Consider the following 12,348-nt stretch of genomic DNA (forward strand, 5'->3'; position numbering starts at 1 on the left):
CTGTGAAATCACATGACCTGTCACTTCTCCTTCCCAATCCCTTCTTTCATCTTTTGGTCCCTCTCCTCACACACAATTGAGACTGGTGTCATAGACAAATGGAGAAGTATTGCGTTGTATGGTCTACCACACCAACCAGTAACCTTCAGTACTTGACTCTGTTAAAACAAATAAAAAAAAATAAAAAATAAAAAGTCAATTTCTGTCAGATATACTATTCTAATAATGTATTCTACAGCAGGGACCTACTGCATTTAAAAAAAAATTATAAAAATTCCATTATATTGCAGAGACATGGTTGGTGAGGTAATTTTTTTTATTGGACCAGTTTATGTTGGTGGAAGAGACAAGCTTTCAGGCTACACAGATCTCTTCTTCAGGTACTCGGATTATCACAACTAAATATAAGGTGGAACAAATTGTTTAGAATAAGTGGCTAATTTATATTCTAAGAGACCATTCAAGTTGAAGTGGCCTGTTAACACCTCTCCGGTCATAGGGGAAAAAAGGTGGGCTAGTGGGTTACAGATTGTTGTAATAAGCCATAAATTCTGTGTCTTTATTAAAACCATGATTTTTAGTGTCTTTTGAAGGTGTTGTGCAGGTTTCCTTTGAGAATGGGGACTGATAGGTCAGATATGGAGTGATATGCAGTGTTGGTCTTAGGATTTTAGAGAGACAAGGTGGGTGAAGTAATATCGTTTAGAAGGAGAGCTCGGTCTAAATCCAGAAGTTAGTCCAATAAAAGATACTACCTCACCCACCTTGTCTCTCTAGATATGGAGTGATTGTTTTGTGAAAAGTTTTCACTCACGAGTGATATGGTGTTTTTGTCTTTTATCATTTTTCTGTGTGAGTTCATTCACGAGCATAGTGATTATCTGGTTTCACTCATGTTGTTGAGGCATTTAGTGCACTGAATGAAATACACCACATTGATAGGCAAGTGCAAGACCTGTGGATCTTGAAAGGTGTGTTGGGGAAGGGGAGGCATTGGTCAGGGGGGTATTGATCATTGTAGCAATGGAGATATGTCTGCAGGTCTTGCATCTGTTATGACAGTGTCTGGTGCAGCTTTGACTTGGTGGGTCTTGGTGCATGTGGAGCTTGCTTCTGGTGATGAGTTTGGCAAGGCTCGGGGTGTTTGAAGGCCAGAAAAGGGGGGCAAGGAAAGACTTCTTTCAGGATGTGGTCCCCATTGAGTATGGTTTGTAATTGTTTAATGATACCCCATATGGGTTCCAGGATGGGGTGGTAGGTAGCAACTAGGGGTGTGTGGTTGGAGGGTTTTTTTTCTGTATTGAACCATGTTCTCTCAGGGTATTTGGGTGTCTCGTTCCATGATGCTATCTGTTTCTCTGTGAAGGGTCCTTGTGTGATGAAGACAGTTTTAAGTGTGTTACGGTATGTATCCTGGACCTCTCAGTCCTCATCCGCAAAGGATCAGAAGAAGAGCTCTGTGTAAGCTCCAAAGCTTGTGTCTCACCGGTGAAGTTGGTCCATTAAAAGATACAACCTCACCCACCGTGTCTCTCTAATACCCTGGAACCAACACAGATACAACAACACTGAATATAAGAAATTGACAGACTTCTATATTTTCATTTTCCAAAATGAGAGAAATGCAAAAGTGAACATATAGTATAAATAATAAAAAAATATTATTGTGTAATTAATATTTAAATTATTAAAACAAAGTATTTTTAAAATCTAAGATACTGGTTGCAATATCTAAGCAAATTTGTTCTTAAACTAACTGATTTTTAACCTCTTTAAGAAATAGAGAATGTTAATTGCTTGTCTTAATACAAAAGCTTTTAATGGTTTACAGTTAAAAATGCAAGCAGTAATCAATTTTAATATAAATAAGATTAGAATTAATAGCCAAACAGTAGTGCAATTTCTTATTTACAAAACAATACATATAGATTCTGTATCCTGTTTTCACTATATTCCCCTTGTTCTAAAAAGTGCACAAATGTTTTCTTTAATTTTTGGTGTATTAAAACACTTCCCCCCGTGTGTGTGTGTGTGTATACACACGAGCTAGATCTGGAAGCCATTGCAGCAAACATGGAATCTCACAATATATTTTTACATGTTCTATTTTAAGAGTTTAACTGCATTTTGTAGTCAAATTAGCAATAAAGACTGTTTTCGAGGGAAGCGATACTGCGTGGTTGATGGTGAGCAGGAACTCAAAGGGAAAGGGACAGCAGATGAGGGAGGGAGCAGAGGAAGGGCATGTGTGTGTAATTTTTTTTTAAACCACATATTTAAAGTGTAATCAATATGTTGTGGATTTTTTGTACTGCCAGGCCTGCAATCTGAGTCTGGGATCTTGGGACTTGAAATCTAGCTTGATATTTTTCTGGTTTATACACCACTATTATAAAGGTTCTGCCAGAAGGGTCCATGTCTCGCACACACACAGAAAAATGGAGATGACCAGCACGTGCAGCAGTTTCAGTTTGGATTCCAGAGAGATGTTCTTATTCCTCCAAATTGGCTTTAGCTTTGCCTCTGTTGCTGTCGTTTGCACAGTTCTTGCCAGAATTACGGCAGAACTTACGGAAAAGTTCCCTTATGGCGGAACTTGAACGGAAAATACAGGTAGTAGAGATGAGATACTTTTGTAAAATCCTGGGCATCTCCTACTTCGATCACGTCACTAATGAAGAAGTCCGCAACATCATCACCCAATGCGCTGGGTAATATGAAGACCTCCTGAAGATCGTGAAGAAGCGCAAGCTGAAATGGTACGGCCATGTAACAAGATCATCTGGCCTATCCAAGATCATCCTCCAAGGGACAGTACAGGGGAAGAGAAGAAGGAGGTAGACAGAAGAAGAGATGGATTGACAACTTAAAAGAGTGGGCAGGAATGGACTTCGCGGCGACTCAAACACTGACACACAATCATCAGGGGTGGCGACAATTGACTGATTGCTTATCAGTGATCAGGGCCGGCTCCAGGCACCAGCCCACCAAGCTTGTCCTGTACTTGGGGCGGCACCTGGAGGGGGGCGGTGCGGCGCTCTGGCCACCGGGGAGAGCGGGGCCACGGCCGGGCTCGCCGCCCTCCTCCCAGGGCTCCGGCTGCCCTCCCCCCCGGCGCCCTCCCCACGGGGGGGGGGGGGGGGCGGCCGGAGGCTTCTTTGCTTGGGGCGGCAAAAAAGCCAGAGCCGGCCCTGTCAGTGATGGTACCCCAACGACCAGTGCGGTTATGGGAGTGGTGGTGATGATGATTATAAAGGTTCATTGTTGATTTAAGTATTTTAAATTTGCATAACTTTTTCACTTAAATTGTGTTCTGGTGCCTCTTGAATGAAATCCTGACCCCATTGAAGCCAATGGGAATTTTGCCATTGATTTCAGTTTAACCAGGATTTCAAACCTGGACCTTTTTTCTGCAAGTTATCTGAACTAACAGCAGATGTTGCATAATTTTTATTGCATTGGCTGTGATATTGTATGAAGTTGGTAATAAACTTTATGTAATAGGCTAGAGCAGTGGCTCTCAACCTTTCCAGACTACTGTACCCCTTTCAGGAATCTGATTTGTCTTGCATACCCCAAGTTTCACCTCTCTTAAAAACTACTTGCTTACAAAATCAGACATAAAAATACAGAAGTGTCACAGCACACTATTACTAAAAAATTGCTTACTTTCTCATTTTTAACTATATTGTAAAATAAATAAATTGGAATATAAATATTGTTCTTACATTTCAGTGTATACTATATAGAGTAGTATAAACAAGTCATTGTCTGTATGAAATTTTATTTTGTACTGACTTTGTTAGTGCTTTTTATGTACCCCTGATTGAAAACCACTGGGCTAGAGCACAAATGAGTTTCAATCAAAACGCTTGAAAAAAATAGATTTTTGCATGTAAGCATTTCTAGAGTGTCCATTACATGGATATTATTTTTGAAAGAGATGACATTGTATTGCAGTTAAGTGGCTACTCTTTTACACAGTAACAATGAATATACATTCAGTTAATGCTGAACATGTTAGATGCTATGTTTTTGTATTTTACAGTGGGTTTGTATTGCCTACAGTGAATTAGTATGGTGGAGGAAGAAAGAGAAAGTGCAGGGGGAAAAAACTTTTAATTTCAACAAGAAATCTAAAGATCCTCTGTTTATAATTTCTTTTAAATTGCTACTTAATATTGTTAGTTTTTCTCCATGATCCTCAAACTTCTGTAGTGAGAAACCTCATAGGCAAGCTGTGTTACAGCTAGAAGTGTACTCTGTGATTACCAATTGATTATCCATTAATTGTATTGTTCAGTCACATTGTTAAATGCCTTTATTTTGTCCATCCTTAAATGATGAACCTTGATGAAGAGTCAGTGTCATCCTAATTAAACCACACAATTTACCTAATTTAAGATTAGAGTGGACAAAAGAAGACCTGTAGTGGAGGATTATCTGTGGGCTAGTATTGAGTTCAGGTACATTTTGTGTGCATTTTACTGTTCTCTATTTTGCTTAAGCTTAGTTTTTGTATATATTAGGATACGTCAGAATATTGTACATACATTTATTTTATGCAGTCTTTTTGTTATATATTTATATGAATCATCTCTTTGGTTATGATCATTCTTGTATAAATTAAATATTTTAGATTAATCTGTGTGGTAAAACCAGCTTTTGAAATGAGACAAATAACATTCACTATTAATTATTTATGTAACAGTAGGTGGGTGTGCACAGCATTTTACAATAAATCCATTGTCCCAAAAACAGAACTATGGCTGCAAATGGTCATTCAAGGAACACAACTGCTATGGATGGGCTCCTACATGAGGATTTCCAGAACAAACTAAAGAAAACATCTAAAACAATGTCCCTCATTCCATCTTACAGATTTTTTCCTATTTCTGTGGGTCTCTTACCCCCATAGGTCAGTAACCACCATCAAACCCTTGTCAACCTTGTCGGTGTTACTGTGTAATTTCATCCCATGGTCCTTGTCAGAGGCAAGAATAAGATCAGAAGTTGATCACCCCTATGAGACTCCCAGCCTTTTCATACAACCCTATTATAAGCCTCCTCCCACTGAGGCTAGGATGGGGCCTCATATGGTTCAGACAATACCATTCCTAGGGTGATGGACAAAGTTTAAGTAAAGAGTAGGAAGAATGTTTCTTTATTCTAAAAACTCAAATATCAGACTAATCTTCCCTCACACTTCCTGTCAGTTTCATTGCTCAATCCGTGTAATGGACTCATTCCAAAAGACAAGGAAACCACCTTTCCCCCAGTACCTCTGAGCAAAAAAACCCAAAACCCTGTTAATTCCAAATTCCTGGCTAGCTCTCTGCAAGTACATCTATATTTCTCAGACACTTGATTTAATTATACCATAAAAACTACCCATGTCTAGTTTGGTTTCTTTTGTTTAATTTTTGTCCTTGTAATTTAACTAAGAGAGACCGTGTCTGAAACCGTAGCCTATTTATGTGACGATACTGGAGAGCCAAGTTATTACCTTTGATCTATTGTCTGCTCTCTTCACTTTCCTTATCTTTGGTTTCTCCAAGGACTGGAATTAATCAATGTGTATAGTTCAAACATAAAATGTAATCCCTTTTTCATTTTGTGTAAGCAAAATCATAGTGCACAGTTCATTGTAAGAAGTATAAAGGTTCATCAAGCAACAGCAAATTTGCAAACATGAATTAACAGTTCAAATGTTCATAAGCAGGTTTTTTTAAATTCTATACATTCATCTTTTATCTGTAAATTTCATTTTCACTGTGGATAGAAAGAATTTTTCTGTTATAGGTAGCTATGTTTGGCAAAAAGGTTTTTGTCCTAAAATATGTTCAGTTAAGATTTTTACTTATTCCTTCTTCATATTTGTGTAGTCTCTTCAATATCAGCTGTATGCTTGTGATCTTGTGATGAGGATTTTCTAAAGAGATTGTACAGACTCTTCTTAAATGTTTTATCTAATAAAAGATTTACAACAGGATCTAAACTACTTTTGGCAGCTGCAAGACAAGTAAGAAAGTTTTTTGCTTCCACTAAATAGTTCATCATCTGGCAGTCTTCACTAGCAAGCAGCGCATAAAAAACTGGCCTGAAAATATGATATGGAAGAAAGCAGACAGTTAATATAAGTAGGATGACAAAAATGTTTCTTTTGACTGTACTGTAAATTAGATGTTTCTTTCCAATGCAAGTATTTTTCTGCATTTTACTCAGGTGATTGACAAGGGAATAGTATGAGAATAATACTGTTATAAAAAATAAAAAAAACCATGCAGTAGCAATAAGAACTGTGATCTTTGAAGTGAGTTCGCCATTTTCTGCCTTCCAGTGGTAGCATCTGTCAACTTGTCCTTGATCAGACTGTACGTACAAATCATACACTATCACTGGTACAGTTACGCCCAGTACAATGATCCATATACTGATGCACAAGTATTTAGCAAATTTTGGCTGACGAAACTTTTCCAGTAGGCATTTATAGAAGTAGTTTTCGTTAACTGTTGGAGAATATTGCATGTGGTCATTATTTTTCATCAGTGTTGAATATTGACTTAAAGCAGTCCAACATAAAATTGTAATGCTGACATACATACTAGTATGTATAACCAGAGTTCCAAAGTAGTTTACTATTTTACATAGCATGGAATCATTCTCCCACTGATAGCCATCTGCAAAGTAGGCAGCGAGAAAAGGCATTGTTATGCATACAAATAAATTTGCAATAACAAGATTTGTCAGGTAGATGTTCTGTGTTCTTTTTGTAGATATGTGCTTTGAAAATATCCACCCAGAGAGAATGTTTCCAAAACTGCCTGTAGTAAATAGGAAAGAATAGATGATTGGCAGAGCAACTGTAGAAGCCGATGATGGTTGAAGAAGACATGTTGAATTTTTCATTAATCCCATTCAAGTTTTTCTTGAATAAATGTACACTGAGCTGAAAAACAATTGTAGGGGTTATTTTCTTCTGTAATCTGTATTTAATGGCTGTCATATTTACTAATTTCATAATTTTGCTAACAATTTCTTTTCCTTCCCTCAGGCGCTTGAATATTTATACCCAGCAGTTAGCCTCCTGGAAGTTATCATCTTGACACAGCAAGATGGTGGAATTGCAGTTTCTTTTTGAGTTGACATGAAATTTTTGCACACGGATTCAGGGATACTACAAAAGTAGTATAACACTAAATATCTATGGTCTTAGATCATAAATCCTGAGTCCAATAACATAGCGCATAGAGACTCAGGAAACCTGGAGAATTCATCCAAATTCTGACAGTGATTCATGATTGTGGACTAGCACTTCAGTCTCTCCATACCTCAATGTCCTGAATTATAACATGACAATAGTCTGCTTCTAGAGCATTTTGATATTGTCAAATCAAAGATGCTAAATACATGTAAAGTAGTATTTTGATTGCAGAAATTCAACGTAGCACTCCCTGGCCTCCACGCAAATATGTACTGGAGATGTACTATGACACTAAAATGCTGGCCACGTGGATTTAGTTTGCGGTGAAAGAAAAAACTTCCAGTCCTCTTTACCACTCTGTTCTGAGCCTTGGTCATTGCAGCTATAGCTATCCCGTTCAGTCTGGTCTGATTATGAAATATTTTCAAACTTGATCAGATTTTTCAGCCATCATTCCACAGGTTTAAATTTTGGCCTGTTTAATTTAGTTTTTGTTTTGTGTTGTACAGGCTGTAGATAAGGAATCGAATGCTTATGAGCAGTGTTAAAGTACTCAACAGTGACAGCATGTCTTTCTGCCATTTAAATTGGTGTTTCAGCTTGCTAGTGTGGAGGGAAGAGGAGAGTTGGAGATCGCTATATTCTCCTTCATGCACATCTTACTTGTTAATGAACTAGACCCCTAATGAGATTTTATTTAATTTATAAATTCATGGAAAAACTTCATACACATTCCAAAGTTATAAAATTAAATATTTGTATTTTAAAACTGTTATTAAAAAAGAGTTATTAGCTACAGTGTGGAGAAGATTTTGTATAAACATGAAAAGGTACAAAAGGAAGATACAGAAAGCTAGATATACTATGTCAGAAAAATAAAAAGGTTCAAAAGGCTTGTTTAAAAATGATGCCGTGCAAAACCCCTTACAGCCCTGGTAACTCTCAAATGAAACTAACTTTTGCGTAACTGTTCCCATTTAGCATCTTGTTAATACTATCTGGGTTTTTAAAGAAACTGAGCTAAATTCTGCTGTTAAAGTGAAGTAAACCCAGAGTAACTATTGAAGGCATTAACCCACAGTCTGTCTAATTCTGATATTTTTTTGTATGTTCAGATGGAAAAAAAATAAGGAATTAACAATTAAACTTACCTATGAAAACTGCAAGCACCTTCCACCTCAAAGACCAGATATTTCTGTTTGAAGCATTTCCTTTTCAGTCCAACCCACTGTCTGAAAACTGCTTTCTACTTACTTATTTATTTGTGGAGGGAAGGGGGTGTTTCTTAAAATCAGAAAAAAGGAACTATGTGTATTTCTTACTTATCAGTTCTCAGAATTTATTGTAGAGGTCTGCTTTGTTGAGGTTAAGACCAGCTTTCTGTTTAAAGCTTGACACTTCTAAGTGCTTTAAAATACCCATAGTTACTCAGATGATTTTTGGTTTTGCTTTTTTAGCATCTGGAAAGGATACTTTTGCTTGATTGCACCAAGTGCCATTTGCTTGGACCATGAATGGGTTCTTAACAAATAGAGTGATGTCTTTAACACTTTTAAATTCTTGGAACCTCTCCTGGAAGTTTTGAAAAAGCCTGTCCAGAGAGTACACCATCTGATTCACATCTGCAGTGTCCCAGCAACTTAGCAGCATCAGGAAATGCAGCATCTCCCCAGTTTCCAAATCATTTTTGAAGAGACTCTGTTTTGAAATTAAGTGACGTGGTAGAGATCCACTACGTTTTCATTTCGCCCCTGTAGCTTTAAGTTGAAATAATTTAAGTGGCCTGTCAAATCAACAAGGAAGGCCAGGATGTTCATGCTTGTGGCATCCCTCAAAAATGTGTGTAGCTCTTCTACCTGTTTCCCTGGACTTTTATGTAGCTATTCTTCCACATGAACTTGAATTTCCCACAGCCTTCTTAGTACTTGCCCTCTGCTCAGCCAGTGGATGTCATGAACCAACAGGTCATCGTAATCGGCAGATACTTCTGAAAGAAAGCTTTTGAGCTGTGTTGTAGTGCTGACTTGGACCGAAGGAAGTTGACAGGTTTTATCACCATTGACATTACATTAGCTTACTCATAGCTAAGCTTTGCACAAAGTGCGGTTAGGTGGATTACAGTGATAGAAAATCAAATTGGGATTCAGTACCAATCATGGCAGGAGCACTATCTGTTGTAATTGACCCAATCTGAGTCATGTCTAAACCTTCATTAGACAAAAAAGTTTGAACAGAATTAAACAAATCCTCACCTGTCATGGGATTGTTATGCAGTTTAAGGGACAACAAATCCTCCATAAATTTCTCTCTATCAAAAAAAAAGTCTGAAGGTGTCAACATCTTCCTTCTCCGCAAAAAGGGTTTCAGCTGAAGTAGTCATACGCTGCGTAATAATGTCCACATCTGTAAAAGGTTTCCTGAGTTTTGCCATTACCCGCACACACCTCAGTGAAGCTTCAGTTGCATTTTCCTGAGTGCAAGTAGCTTTTGAAATATTTGTGCTCTGAAAATATTCACCTTTTAATTAAGTGATCTTGTCTGATCTTAAATGGGAGCCCAGTGGATATTTGCAGTTCGATGTTCCCACATTTAACAACCACCACAGTCTTTGTACAACTTAAACATACTGGTCAAGCCTTTGGATGTTGTGGCAAAATAATAGTAAGCGTAGGTCCAATTTTCTTTAAATTAACAGTTTTCGGTGTCAACTTCCTTTTTTTTTTTTTTGGCCATGTTTAAACACGGTGCCATTAAACATCAAACGCGCCAGAGGCAGGTCTACAGCTTTCAACAGTGTAAATGAGCCTATGAACATACTCTTGGTTTTTTATTGGCAGAAAGTGATGATAGCTCAAATTAAGCAAATAAGGAATTAGTGAATCAATCATTAATTCACAGTACTGGAAATCACATTGTGAGAGAATGAGTGGGAGCAGTGGAGTTGAGTATTCTTTAAATCTTTAAGAATCAAAAACCAAGAATCAGCATTTCCTGATACCACCTTCTAATGAGAAGTACTAGTACCAATGTGTAGTACTACTTGCACAGATACTCCAAACTTTCCTGGTACCGAGTTGTTGAATGATGCGTTAATTGTAATTTTGATCATGTTTTTCTTCTCTGCAGCTGGGTAGCCATTAAAAACATTGTGTTCATTGGGAAAAAAATATTCTGCCTTTACACCCATTTGATTTTGTGATTAATGTATTCTAACTGTGCTCAGTAGTGGCACTATAGGTTTGTCAGCATAGCAAGACTTTTTAGATGGTTTGTCTGCTGTAATAAAATGAATTCTGTGCTGAAATTTAGCATATGGATTTCTTTCTGTAAAGGTATTTTTTTACGGAGAAAATCTTTTTGTCCGTTTGTTTCAAATATTTATTCCTTAATACAGATTGAGTCCTTCAAATATTTTTTACTTGCTGTTGATATTTAAAAATTAACTGAATTAATATTCTGTGTGGTATTCATTAATACTGTAGATAGGTATGTATATAATTAGAAAAGCTCCTTACTGTGTGTTATGATATTATCTACCAAGTGCAAAATATGCATCTACATTTTTTTAAAATATGCATTTATATAGGTTGCAGAGGAGTTGGTCTGATTTATTCATGTTGGCTCATAACATTCCAACAGATGTTTCTGTAAGTATTATGTTTAAATGATTACTGCTTTATTACCACCACCGCCACCAAAATCAAGGTACAGTAACATTTGGGAAATGAATAGTGGTGATGAAAAAGGAAAAGTAGAGAAGAAACGCAAGTATTTGTATTTATGGTTTCCATTTTCAAACAAGGAAAATGTGAAAAGAAACCAAAACATTTACAGAATTGCTTTGAATATGGAAATTGAAATCAGAGCACAGTCACATTGATTTTTCTGAAACACTAATGGCAGCAGGAATGGCAAAGAAGGAAGATTCTCCACATGGAGAGCAGTCAGGTGGGACTCTGGGATACAAGTTGTTATATGTTTGAGACAATCGCAAATTGTATTACATGTAATACTGATGTTACTTAACTGAGTTCATATATTGTAGATAATTTTATTATTAGAATAAAAAAAAAAATTAAAAGTACTCCCAACAGTAAATACCATCACCGAAATCCACAAAAACAGAGAAATTCAGGGTGGAAGGGATAGCCTTTGGCTTGATAGTCTATTCTTACCTTTTATGCAATATTATTATATAGCAGTGGTTCTCAAACTTTAGCAACCCCCATTTTGATTTAAAATTTTTCAGACCCCCAAGCCGGCTTCTTCTTTTCCTTGGGGTGCTCAAACCCCACTCAGCCCCAGGCCCCACCCCCACTCCACCTCTTCCCCAAGACCCCACCCTACCTCTTCTCCCCCTCTCCATCCCTACCCCTACTCTTCCCCACCTCTTTCCACCCCTGAGCGCACCCTGTCCCTGCTCCTTCTCCCTCCCAGCCCCTCCTGCATGCCACTAAATAGTTGTTCCGCGGCGTGCAGGAGTCACTGGGAGGGCAGGAGAGGAGTTGATCAGCAGGGCTGGGGGCTCTGGACATGACTCGCGGACCCCCTGGAATACCCTTGCAGACCCCAGTTTGAGAACCACTGATGTATAGCATATGCAAAATGGGCAAAGAATTTTAACGTGTTTTAAATTGGTTATAGTTTAGGATATTTTGTAAATATAGTGCCACTAATATTATTGTCTCACAAATATGGATTAACTGCTGTGGAGCTACAACTCTGATTATGCTTCCAAAAGAACAGTTGAATAGCATGTGTATGAGTTAGTGTAGTACCTTGTGACTATTGATGCTTTAATTAAAAAAAAAAAATTCTGTAGTAAAATTGCAGGTTTGTTTTATTATGTATATGAATGTGAACTGGGCAGGAAACAGTTTTGCTATCCCACAAAGATTTCTGAAATTTCAAAAAAATATTCCTTGAACATCTGTGTGTGTGTGTGTGTCTCTCTCTCTCTCCCCCTCCGCAGCCTGCCCCCGAGAAAATCTTCCTGATGTCAGTCATTTTGACAAAATTTTCATTTCCTGACCAAAAAAAAGTTACAGCAAAAAATTCCTGACTAGGTCTAGAATGTAATGCTGTTAGAAGTGGCATTTCAGCAAAGTACTTAGATACCTCTTTAAGTCCTGTTGAAGTCAAGT

General features: G+C 37.5%; 2 protein-coding genes across 6 annotated transcripts in view; one reads left to right on the plus strand and one right to left on the minus strand.

Annotated features, from left to right (window-relative positions):
* CASK (calcium/calmodulin dependent serine protein kinase) overlaps nt 1-12,348 on the plus strand; it is a 399,622-nt gene that overhangs the window by 220,219 nt on the left and 167,055 nt on the right. The window lies entirely within an intron of this gene.
* Nucleotides 5,872-6,918, minus strand: GPR82 (G protein-coupled receptor 82). The gene has a single exon (XM_065423827.1). It carries the CDS (start codon nt 6,916-6,918, stop codon nt 5,872-5,874), a length of 1,047 nt encoding a protein of 348 aa, XP_065279899.1.

The sequence above is a fragment of the Emys orbicularis genome, chromosome 1 (genome assembly GCF_028017835.1).
Source record: "Emys orbicularis isolate rEmyOrb1 chromosome 1, rEmyOrb1.hap1, whole genome shotgun sequence".
In the NCBI taxonomy this organism is placed as follows: domain Eukaryota; kingdom Metazoa; phylum Chordata; order Testudines; family Emydidae; genus Emys; species Emys orbicularis.

What these genes read in the sequence shown, in the direction of transcription:
- GPR82 (XM_065423827.1), bottom strand. Translation starts at nt 6,918, where the DNA reads ATGGGATTAATGAAAAATTCAACATGTCTTCTTCAACCATCATCGGCT.